Source organism: Arachis duranensis, chromosome 6 (assembly GCF_000817695.3).
Source record: "Arachis duranensis cultivar V14167 chromosome 6, aradu.V14167.gnm2.J7QH, whole genome shotgun sequence".
NCBI lineage: Eukaryota > Viridiplantae > Streptophyta > Magnoliopsida > Fabales > Fabaceae > Arachis > Arachis duranensis.
The window spans coordinates 88,088,866-88,101,734 of NC_029777.3; the positions used below are offsets into that span (position 1 = coordinate 88,088,866).

General features: G+C 38.6%; 2 protein-coding genes across 2 annotated transcripts; both read left to right on the forward strand.

Annotated features, from left to right (window-relative positions):
- The first annotated feature begins 5,326 nt into the window (after positions 1–5,326).
- LOC107494494 (uncharacterized) lies at positions 5,327–6,345 on the forward strand. The gene is made up of 2 exons (XM_016115528.1): positions 5,327–5,489; positions 5,588–6,345. The coding sequence occupies exons 1-2, from the start codon at positions 5,327–5,329 to the stop codon at positions 6,343–6,345; spliced, it is 921 nt and encodes a 306-aa protein (XP_015971014.1).
- Positions 6,346–6,522: 177 nt separating this feature from the next.
- Positions 6,523–7,837, forward strand: LOC107494493 (uncharacterized). Its single transcript, XM_016115527.1, has 2 exons — positions 6,523–7,086; positions 7,193–7,837. Exons 1-2 carry the CDS (start codon positions 6,523–6,525, stop codon positions 7,835–7,837), a joined length of 1,209 nt encoding a protein of 402 aa, XP_015971013.1.
- Positions 7,838–12,869: the final 5,032 nt, after the last annotated feature.

The window sequence follows — 12,869 nt, forward strand, 5'->3', positions numbered from 1 at the left end:
TCAAACAATGGTGATTTCCAGTGCCCTCTAAATCAAATTTGAAAATAAGGTACATGTTTATTATTTGTATTAGCACTTTAGCATAATCATTATATCATAACAACGAAGTAAAATTAAATAACTAGATACCAATCACCAAACATTTTCTTTCGCAATTCAAAATTAGCCAACCAACACAAAATCTGATATCTGCAGAATAACTTTGGTAATTATCAAATCTCCCATACAACAAATTCACAAATTCAACTCTCACGGCAAAAAGATTAAGTAACCTTCGGTGGTCTGCCAACGGGCAGAGACAAACGACAAAATCCATGACGCAGGTCAGCGTGCAGCAGCAACATCCAAAGATGAGAGACGAGCAGCAACAACCCCCTACAGAGGCGGAGGGAGGCGCGATACACGAGAAGCCGAGAAGAGAAGGAGGACTGAGGCAGGGCGTTAGGTGCAGTGATGGCGAGGATGGGCGACAACAAGATCTGACGAGGAAGAAGCAGGAAAGCACAGCCACGAGAGTAGAAGAAAGCCGCGGCGGCGACGGTTAGCATGCGTTGGCGGCGATGTCAAGGTGAGATCCAGCGCCCAGATCTGTGGTCTGTGTGTGGCTATGTGCCGTTAGGAATTAGGAATAGAGAGAAGTCAGTGAGTCGGAGAGGCTTTTTTGGTGAGGTGGGCTCCAGAGTTCAGACTAGGGTTTTTTATATTAGCTTTAAAAAACAATTAAAATATCGAATTGGTCCGGGTTTTTCAAACACACCGGTTCACAACTTTTTATCAAACCTGTGCGGTTCACCATCATTTGCTAATGGCGAAAACATGAGGTTGTCATTTTCATGGGATGAAAATTTTTATAATTATTTATTATGTCAATATTAAATTCCTAAATAAACATGTGTATAAAATATTGGTTAGCTACTTTTTATAAAATAAATTTATAAATATATACAAGCGATTAACGAAAGTTATGTATATCCTATAATTATGGTTAAATATTTTTTCTCAATTTTTTTTTCTATTTAAATGTGACAGTTAGTCTTTTTTAAACAATTAGTAAATATGACAGTTAAAAAAATTGTTTCCAATAAAAAAATTTATATAACCAAACTTTGTATAATGTATAAATAAAAGACTACATTAAATTTTTTTAAAATTAAAAGAAAATTTATAAGAATGGATTATTAACAAATTCATATTATTTGGTTTAGTTGATGTATAATCTCTGTTTTTCTAACAGTTATTACCGCGCAACGCGCGGGCAATTGGACTAGTTTCCATTAAACCTCATCGCAGATACTACAGTACAAACTTTCGCATATATATTTTTACCATTTCTATTCAAATATGCTTCTACTTTTAAATATGATAAAAAAACAATAATTAAGGTGATGATCAACAACTCATCAAAATCAATAATAAGATCTTTAAAGTTCCAATCATATTATGGATTTAAATATGCTTCTACTTTTAAATATTTTTTAATGATTTAATATAAATCATCTTAAGAAAAAGGAATCTAAAAGTTTCAACAAATATCCCATAATAAGGATAAGTCTGGGATGGAGCACGGACGGTTGGATACATGTGGAAAAAGTATACATGTCAGATTCGACCTTGTTTTCTTTTTGACGTTCTAAGAAAAGTAGAAAACACAGCTTTTTTCATACTTTGATTTTGGAGTTTAGTGCAAATGTGAAAGAAAACTCAACATTTTAGCTATAACTAATTTGATCAATTATTTCAAAGTGCTTTCATCGTGGTACAATGCAAAATATGCGCTTTTGCTTTCTCTTTAATTACATGCACCCAACAAAAATATGAATTCATCCATGGTGTGAGAGATAACTTTTAGTCCGGATTTTTTTTAAATAAATAAATAAATTATTTATCAAAATATATCCATTCATAGCATTTTTACAAAAATTCATCACATCTCTTATTTTATTTATAATATAAACGAAATAAAATACTGTTAAACAAATCAAAACAAGATCTACTCGTAGAGACACGACAACCTAATTAAAAAATACACAAGATAGAACTAAGACTAGCGTGCATTGTAGTTAATCTTATTTAGATTAATCATCCTCCTCTTTCGCAATAATTTTTTAATCATCGAATTCGTCTTCCTCTTCTTCGTCTCCAATGACCTCCTCTTACTCTTGAAGATTCGCGGTCGTCTAGTGGTAATGTGTCGTCATCTACTTTAAAATCAATGATGTCATCATCCATAACATCCGACCTAAGGGTTATCGGATCACCGGTATCAACTACCATTTTCGAAAGAGTTGGGTCATCAATTTGGTAAGGTTCCTGACCCTCTGTTCCATCAGACTCGATGCGACCTCTTGACTTAGTTTTTATCACAACCTCCCAACTAGAGTTGCATGACCCCGGATAAGACAAATAGTATACCTTTCGTGCATTTTGAAGTAGAATAATTAAAAGGATCGTAGTGCCTATATTTTCTCGTCACATTTACTTCGGTGATATTGTAGTCCTTGTGCTTTCATGTTTCTTGTCACGAACTTGGATCATACCATTCACATTTAAACACGTACACCTTGTACGTAGTGCGACAGAAATATTATAACTGAATTATATGGTACAACACATCATGCCAATTAGAATGACCACTGATGACATTCTCATGAACCGAGACTCTTATGTTATCTATTTTGTTTCCCATCAGAATGACAAAATCACTTTGCCTCCAAGTTAGGCTCTTACTCAGCATCTTCTATATCGGTAACACAAATTGCATCAAACACCATTTCGTTGCATCTCTCTTAGTTATCCTCCCAATTCATTTATTCCATATTTAGTTCTCTAACTACCCGAATTGTCGTTGATTGACGCATAGACCTATTGGGATTCGAGGCAGGCCGGTTAATTCCTTACTCATCTACTTCTCCATGTTCCGTCCATATCTAATACCCATCCTTGAACACATTACGATGGAGGTGAAGTATTATCTCTGAAGGTTCTAACTACTTAGTCAGTCGACACTTATAGTACAGACACCTAAAAATCTCTTGGGTCCTAAACGATTCCATGTTGAATTCATACGCAATAAACTTGTCAACCCCCTCAAAGAACTCATGTTTTAACGCACTACATCTACCGTTATCCCTATCATATATCCACAGATAAAGACTTGAAATCGTTTTGTCACATACACCCCAAAATTCAACCAATAATACAACTTATTAAACATTTTAAAAAATTTGTCAAAGTTTCTTCTATAATTAGAATCTCCTACTAAGTCAAATTATCATTTTTTTTCACAAACAAACATGTTTCAAACAATTTAAATGAAATTTCGATAGGACTTTTACTTAATTCAGAGACATCCACCAAATAATTTATCACTCTTGCACAAATAACAACAAACACACATTCAATAAAATAATAAATCCTAGTCGTTCTAGTGCGCAACCCCTTATTACTCCATAATTTTTCAGCAAACAAGGGTTTTGAGAAGGCGCCACTACGTAACCTTCCCCCACTTCCGTCCTAAAATTCTATCCTAGAAAAAGTAAGTCTAGCATAAAACTTAAACAATTTATTATATTCAGAGATAGAAAACCAACCTTGAATATGACTACATGAAAAATGCGAACTCCAATTAATCCCAGAGAAAATAGCACCGTCCTAATAAAAAAGATAACTTATTAAATTGACAAGTTAAAACTAATTTAAAAGGATTAAATATAACTCAACATTGTAATTAATTAGAACCTAATTCTAATTTCACCAAGTTAACAACTTTCATACCAAAAGTAAACCATATAATAACAAACAACCATTCACTATAGCAAAAAAAATTAATAATAAACCTCAATCACACACTTCATAAAACAACTTTAATAAGAAATTTAATAAAATACCTAAATAAATCCTAAACACAAAAAAAATCCGAAAAATTAAAAAAACTATAGCAAAACTACCTCTGATGGTGCATGTATGATGCTAGAAGCGTGATGGGGTCAGGAGGCAACAGTGACAGTGATAAGGTGACTTCTTCCGATAGGAACGGACACCAACAGTGGCGGTGATGACAGATCCAGCAGCAATTAGGATGACGTGCAGCGGCGGCGATGATGACAACTTCCAAGTGGTGGCAATGGTGTGGCGACAATGACAGCTTCAGAGAGACGACAGCGAGGAAAAGAGAAGAGAGAGTTTGCAGAAGTAAGGAGGAAGAGTTTCGCGTTTGAATTTTATCCCAATTTTACTGTCGAGTTTACCAGTAAAAAATTCTGACTGTAAATTATTCGTCGTCGCCTATATGCAACATTTCACTAAACCTTGTTACTATCGAAAAATTTTGCCGTAAAAATCTTATTTTAGATGTGGCACTAATGATAAAAAGTTTCGCGCCACTGATTATCGTTACTAATCCGACGATAATTTTTTGTCAGACGAATTTTTAGTCGTAACAATCGAAAAATTCGATTCTAACGTCCGATGATAAATTTGACAATAAATTAAATGGTATTAAGCTTTTTTTTTGTAATGCTTCCTTAAGGAACTCTATTATTTTTTAATATTTGTCATCAGTATTATGACTTTAAATATTTCTTCAAATGTCTATATGCACATAACTTATATGTTTTAAAAAATATGAATTGAATAATTTAAAAAATAATTAATATTATTAAAAAAGATTTAGTTGTAGGATTAATTTTGTTAGTTATTATTAGAATTATTATAAAATATAAATTGAATAATAATTAATAGGATATTAATATTCTTAAAAAGAAATTTTAGTAGTATGAAGTACGGGTCATCTTGCTAATTATTGTAAAAATCGTTATAAGAAATAACATTAAGATTGAAAGGAAGATATATATGCTTGATTTCATAATAGAACAAGTGTAATTACCCGTGCTTTGGATTAACTCTAAAATAGTTATTAATCGATTTTAATAATCTACTTTCTTCAATAAATCAGACATATATACTGAATGTGATCATAAATAATATAGTAATAGGGACAATTTACGCATCTAAATTGTTTGAGCCTCAGTATTACGCAAATACATTGTTTCCAAATTCAATACGCAAATGCATTGTTTCACTATTTTATGTAAACCGCTACTGGCAGTAGCGGTTTATAGGTGTGCATAAACCGCTACTACCTATCGTGGTTTATGTGTGGGAGTGTGTGAGTGTAAACCGCTGCTACCAGCAGCGGTTTACGTGCGTGTGTATGTGAGTGTAAACCGCTACTGGCAGTAGCGGTTTACGTGTGAATGGGCTGAATGGGGCTGCCTATATAAACCATAGAGGGGCCAAATGTGGAGAGGTAGAGTGTTATTCACAAATGGAGGGGGAGGATAGTTTTGTGGCTCTGGTTCACTGCTCTGAAAAAATTCAAAAGAGCAAAAGGCATGGTGTAAAATTTACAGATAGAGAACCGCTTAGTGTTTTTATTCGATCGTCGAATACGTTGGCGGAGATTAAGCAAAGCATATTACGGAAGCTCGGTACGTGTGAGACGAAGTGGGTAAAAAAATTATTTTACGGAAGCTCGGGTCGGATGAAGACTTGCATGTCTTGTTTTACTGCAGGCGTAGTTTTCCAGAGGTGAGGGTAACTGAGCTGTTTGCGAAGTTGGAAGATGGTGTGGATAGCTCTGGGGCATCGGCACCTAATCCTCAGTCGACCCCAGCTGGTGGTGCATCAACATCGATGCCTGTGGTAGCAGTGGCAGTTCCGAATGCGGAGCCCGAACGTGTTGGGGCTGTTCATGCATATGTTGGTCCTGTTGTTCCTGATTTTGAATGCGATGCCGGACCGGATCGAGTTGAGAATGCACTGTTTGACGATGATTCGGATGAGGAGCCTGTCGATATTGGTGGGGACAGTCATGATGATATTCCAAGAGGTGGACGTTCAGCCCATGGAGGTTCCGGTTCTGCAACACAGGAGTACCCTCCCCACCTCTCTTCTTTGAACTTGGAAGCCATCGGCCAACAGCAGAATGCTGATGCAACATTCGATGGGCAAGGGATGCATGATGGGACATCTATGACTGAATTTCAGATTGGCCAATCCTTCCAGAGTAAAGAGGAAGCCGTGTTGAGTGTAAAAGATTACAGTATTCGGCGTGGAGTTGAGTACAAGGTTATGGAGTCCGACAATCTGAAATACCAAGGGAGATGCAAGGAGTTTGGTAACGAGTGCACGTGGTTGATTCGGATAGTCATGCGAAAAAGGAAGAGCACATGGGAAGTTAAGAGGTACAACGGTCCGCACACGTGTATGGCCACATCGATATCAAGCGACCACAAGCAGCTTGATTATCATGTCATCTGTGCGAGAATCTATCCATTGGTTTGAGCTGATGCGTCGGTGTCTATTAAGGTGTTGCAAGAGGCAACGGAGGCGACTTATGGATTCAGGCCTAGTTATCGGAAGGTGTAGTTGGCGAAGCAGAAGGCAGTAGCGCAAATATATGGCGATTGGGAGGAGTCATATGTTGATCTGCCTCGGTGGATCCTTGGGGTCACATGCACGATGGAAGGTTCCATTGCTCTACTGAAGACGTCCCCGGTTAGGGTGGGTGACCAAGTTGACGAAGATAGAGTCTTCTTTCATCGGATGTTTTGGACATTCCCTCCGTGTATTGAGGCTTTCTGCCACTGTAAGCCGCTGGTAAGCATCGACGACACACACCTGTATGGCAAGTATGGCGGGACATTGTTGTTGGCGATCGCACAGGATGGTAACTCGAATATTTTGCCTGTTGCGTTTGCACTCGTGGAGGGGGAGAACGCAGAGTCTTGGCCATACTTTCTTTCGAACCTTAGAAGGCATGTCACTCCACAGCAAGGTATTCTCGTGATCTCTGATAGACACAACGGCATCAAGGCTGCACTAGAGTCCCCCGATAGTGGTTGGCAACCTCCCCATGCTTATCGGGCATTTTGTATTCGGCATGTTGCTGCAAATTTTGCCCTCACTTTCAAAGGACAGGATGCGAGGAGGTCGCTGGTAAATGCCGCGTATGCAAAGACGGAAGCAGAATTCGACTATTGGTTTGATATAATGAGGACGGAGAACCCGGCCATGTGCGATTGGGCAAACAGAATGGAGTATGAGAGGTGGACACAGTACAAGGATGGGGGGGAGAAGATATGGTCACATGACGACCAACATTTCTGAGTGTGTGAACTCTGTCTTGAAGGGCACAAGAAACCTACCGGTGACGTCTCTGGTTAAGTCGGCATATCTCCGGCTGGCCGAGTTGTTTGTTGTTCGGGGGCAGACGGCAGAGGCACAGTTAGGGTCCGGTCACCGGTTTTCACAGGCAGTAGTTAAGGCCATTAAGCGTAATCTGAAGGATTTGAGGTGCTTCACGGTGACTGTGTTTGATAGACATCACCTTGACTATACAGTGGCTAAGACGACGCCCACCGGCAAATTCTCTTTGGGTAGCTATCAGGTTTCTCTAAGGGATCGCACCTGCGATTGTGGATACTTTCAGGCGCTGCACTACCCCTGTTGCCATGCCCTCGCATGCTGTGTGCAGTCACAGCTAGATTGGGACACTTATGTCGATGAGGTGTACACCATGTCTGAGGTCTTTAAGGTGTATGAGATATCCTTTTCACCTTGTATTCCAGAGGGGCTTTGGCCACCATATGACGGGCCGACAATGATCCCCGACCCGGACATGAGAAGGGCAAGAGAAGGACGACCACGGTCCACCCGCATCCGCAACAACATGGATGAAGCCGACACCAGCCGACCTAAGAGGTGTGGCCTGTGCAGGCAGCCCGGTCATACCCGAAGGGTTTGCCCTCAGCGAGGTTCTACTAGCGGGATATAGATTTATCTTTATTTAGTTCGTTTGTCGTAGTCTTCGTGATTACAAACGTGTCTGCTTGTATCAGTTATGAGTTTTAAGTCTTATTGGTTTCAATGTTAATGATAATATCAGTAGTTATTTTTCACTTTTCTAGACTTATCGTGCTTAATTTCCATCATAGCTATACGATCGATAAACATAAATACCATCAACATAAACATAAAGTAAAAACTAACCAAAATAAAAGTCCTCCAACGAGAATAAACATAAAGTCTATCGACATAAACATAAAGTAACAACTAACCAAAATAACAGTCATCCAACGAGAATAAACATAAAGTCTGTAACCGGAACATAAACAACATAACGAGAAATGGAAAACAACAACACATGGTGCTAACCATCGTGATCATCTCTAGCAGCATCATGAAAGTCACCAAGGAGATGAGATCCTATCCCACATCGAGTGGGACGCCTGACTCGAGTCGGTCGGGCCGCCTCCTGTCCAATGTCCTCACCTGGATGGTCTAACCCGATCGCGGACTAGGGGGTGCCCCCATGGTGAACCAAGTATCCAACGAGCTACCTGCAGGCACGTTCAGATCCACCCCATACTGACCCTGATAATCAGGTGGCTGGGAATGCATCTCCGTCATATATGGCTGGTAAGCTGCGGTCTCCATCTGCACCTCCGGCATCTGCTGCTGGTAAGACTGGCCACCAAACTGCACGTTCGACGTGCCAGCATCATCCCTAATCAACTCAAATAAGTCTGCATAAAATCGTGGACTCACCAGCTGATCATCTAAATCCATAGTCATCGTCGGCGTCGACTCCGGCATCTGAGAGTAAGATCTGCTGGTGAATGTCTCCCCTCCAGCCTCAGTCGCTGCGGTCCCACTAACTCCACCTCCGAACTGTGTAGCATCCGCAGTTCTCCCACGTTTGGCATTAGACCGACGAACACGGTGATCAACCACAGCTCTAGCCTCTCCGCCTGCATCATCCTCCTGCATCGCATCACGTAACCACCTCCACTCTCGACTGGTGTCCCTAGTACCAACACGACGGCGTCTCTCAACACGACGGTTGTCCGGCATATCAGGTAGCTGTGATCTGCGTGGGACCTGGGATGATCCTTTCTGAAATGCCTCCGGAGGTATCTGGGTGCCTCTAGGATCCGCGAATGCAGCTCCCGGGCTAAGGAACCACTGAGCCTCGCGGTACCACCAATCTAAGTAATCAGTAGATGGGCCAAGATCTGCCACTCGCTCAATGGAAATGACTGCATCAAGTCGGTTCCACCAGTGCTCATGCCATACCCAATAGTACTGGGGAAACCACCTATCCCCTCCCCTACCGTCCTTAGCATGCAGCCAGTCTACGTTCAAAGTATCCTCGGGGATATGCTGTACTCCACCCAGCTGTGGAACAATACTGTCAACCTGATGCCACTCGATGACCGCAAAGTATATCAAAGTAGTCACGGCTCGCCACATGCGACTATGCTCCTCTGTAAGTATCTCTGGATGGACCATGGCAAGTACATCAAGTGCGGAGTAGGGCTTTCATACAATCTGAAATTTCAGAACTCATCATACATTACAACAACAAGTATATATCTAGTCACGACTAGAGAGCAAACAAAAAATGAAACTCTAACTGCTATAAAACTTACATCACGAGCAGTCAATCGATCCAATGCAAGCCGATACCTAATGACCATCTGCTCCTTTCCATCGTTACGAGGTAAGTAGGCAGACCACCTAAATTTAAGTCATATGAGACACAAACTTAAAAAAAACCCCAAGAAATTTGTTAAACTTAAAAAAGCATAACCCATACCTGGATGCCAGCGGGAAAGAGAAAACCTCAAACCCGGCCGGCCTCAAAGACGAAAACCGCCAGAATATCCAACTCTGTAGCAACTGGAGCGGGCCCGCAAGATTAGTCACATTTCTGTTCGCTACCCGACACATGCATCGGTACAGCCACGCTAAAGTGGCCGACCCCAGCTATACCTCCCCATGTCATCAAGGTTTGCCACAAATGGCAACCACCGGATATGTACCCGGTTCGCACTCTTGTCCCCAAATAACTGAGTCGATAACAGCATCATGATGTAAGCCCGTGCGTAGATGCGGACAGTCTCCTCACTCGCATCTGGTGGTAGCACCCTAAACCTCTCGTGAAACCATGTAAAGTGTACTGTCATCTGCTTGACCTTATTCGGTGGAGGCCGCTCACCGAATAGGTCCTCAAACCACTCCCAAGCTGGTCGGCCACCCTCCATGTATTTCTCAAACTCACCAAGGCAACCACTCACAGCCTCCCCATCCACAGGCAGCCCTAGCTGAAATGCCACGTCCTGCAATGTCACTGTGCATTCTCCGAAAGGCATGTGGAACGTATGCGTCTCAGGACGCCACCTCTCAACGAACGCACTAACAAGTGGCTCATCCAAACAGAACCATTGGCTGTTTAGCCTTGCCAAATGGTACAATCCAGCCCTCTCTAAATACGGGATGATCCTTTCATGCATGGGCATATTTTGTTGCCGTCTCACACTGTATATACACCTAGTGGGCTGCACAGAACAACAAAGAAAAACAGAGTCCAATTAAATTCTCCTATCCTTAAACAAATTCCCGTATCTAACCGTATACGAATACCTTAAACCATCAACAAATTCTCCTATATAGTATTAAAAAAAATTCCCTAGTCACGATAGGAAAAATAACAACACACATACTTTACTAAATAACATCCAGAAATTTTAAAATATTGTAAAGCTTTAAAATTTAAAACTTCATATCATACAAATATCCTAAACAAACTATAATAATTCACTAACGTCAACTATCCCTTTCCCTAAACTAAACCAACACCATATAGCATAACATTCATTGAAGGGATTTGAAATTCAGGTAACTAGGCATATTTATAACTTACCAAGAAAAACTCAAAATACTAAACCAAAATCAGTGAACTAACATCCTAGCATGCGAAGCCTAATATCAAACTAGAGGGAATAATCTATAAATTCTAATTCGTCTACCTAACCTACCATTTTTCTGACTAACATATGCAAAGCCTAGAAAAAAATAAATGTTAACTAACCTCGTCACCAATAGAACCGGCAATATGCGCAACACCGTTCAGTCGGTACAGGGTCCTGCCTGCCATGATAACTCGCCAGAAGTCGCCGCTGAGAAACCTCGGGCCCGCTCACAACTTGCTCTGACCACTCTCTAGAATTTCCTCTCTCTAAAAAACTCCACAAACCATCTAAATGCATAATCCACGGCTACAACCACGGTTTATATAGGCAAAGCATCACACGTAAACCGTTACTAGTAGTAGCGATTCACACACTCTCTCTCTCTCACACACACACACACACACACACACACACACGTAAACCGCTACTGCCAGTAGCGGTTTACACTCACACACACACGCACGTAAACCGCTGCTGGCAGCAACGGTTTACACTCACACACTCCCACACATAAACTGCGGCAAGTAGTAGCGGTTTATGCACACCTCTAAACCGCTACTACCAGTAGCAGTTTACATAAAATAGTGAAACAATGCATTTGCGTATTGAATTTGGAAACAATGTATTTGCGTAATATTGGGGCTCAAACAATTTAGATGTGCAAATTGCCCTAGTAATAGTTAAATCTACCTACAAACATATTGTCTATTATCACATTTTAAAACAAATTAAATATAAAGGCTATTAGCTCACACTTATAAATCTATAAAATCGCACTGTCTTTAATTCGTGCAAGGGTTTATTTATCAAATAAACTTAAAATATAAACAGAAAATATTTATAAAATGGACCTAGCATCACTTGAAAGAATCATGGAAAATAATCAACTTATCTTATCATCCATAAGAACCATTTCTATGTAAGTCGTGTTGTTCTGGTCAAATTTGGATGAGACTTTCATAACCTTATAATTCTTGCATTTATTTTTCAAACTTTTTCATTACATAATCTATCATAGGTAATACTGTTGATAGAATCGTAGTTAGTATCCTTTAGGTATGAAAAATAATAAACAGAAGAAGTTCTATTTCTAAAGTACGAATTTTCTAGATGATAAATAATTGTAACAATACACTATTAATCCTTATATATATACACACACACTAATTATACACGGTAATAGTTAACAAATATTTTTAATGGAGATACTTACTCAATATATATGTTATTGACATTAATTATATGCCAATATTTTTAGGAAAGAGCTAAAAGAGGAGATATATAAATATATATAATATTATTGCTATATAGGAAGCATACATAAATTGCTACATTTTTTATTATGTTATATAACTTAAAATTATACTATTATGTTATTATTAATCCTATATACTTGCTATAATTATATCAAATTTAATTATGAATCTAAATAAATAAAATAGATAACATTCAATATTATTTTTTTCTTTTTTACATTCAATATTACTGTAAATATAAAAAGTAAAATAATTAATGAAAAAATATGAGTAGAAAATAAAACATATCAATTAAAATTCAATTTGTTATCTAATTAATCTTGTATCCATACGATATAACTTTACAAAAATGTTATGAATGACAACCTTTTTTATTCTACAAAAAAGAAAAACACTATATATAGCCTTTAGTAGTACAAAATATAATTATAAAAATTAATTATTGATATTGATATTAATCATAATTGATTATTAATACTCTAATTTTTTAAAATATATTTTACCTTTTAAAATATAATGCATGTACCGTGTAGACTTTATTATTATTATTATTATTGTTGTTGTTGTTGTTGTTGTTGTTGTTGTTGTTGTTGTTGTCCACTAATTGATATCAAATTAAATGGGTCACTATTAATATGTGCATCAATTATCTCCTAATAAAATTATTGCACTTGAATGAGAATTAGAACTATATCAATTGATATAATTAGAATGATTAAAAATATCGATGATTTATAAGTAATTTAATAACGCATTGAATATTAATTTGATATAATTATAATAAAGATATTTTTTT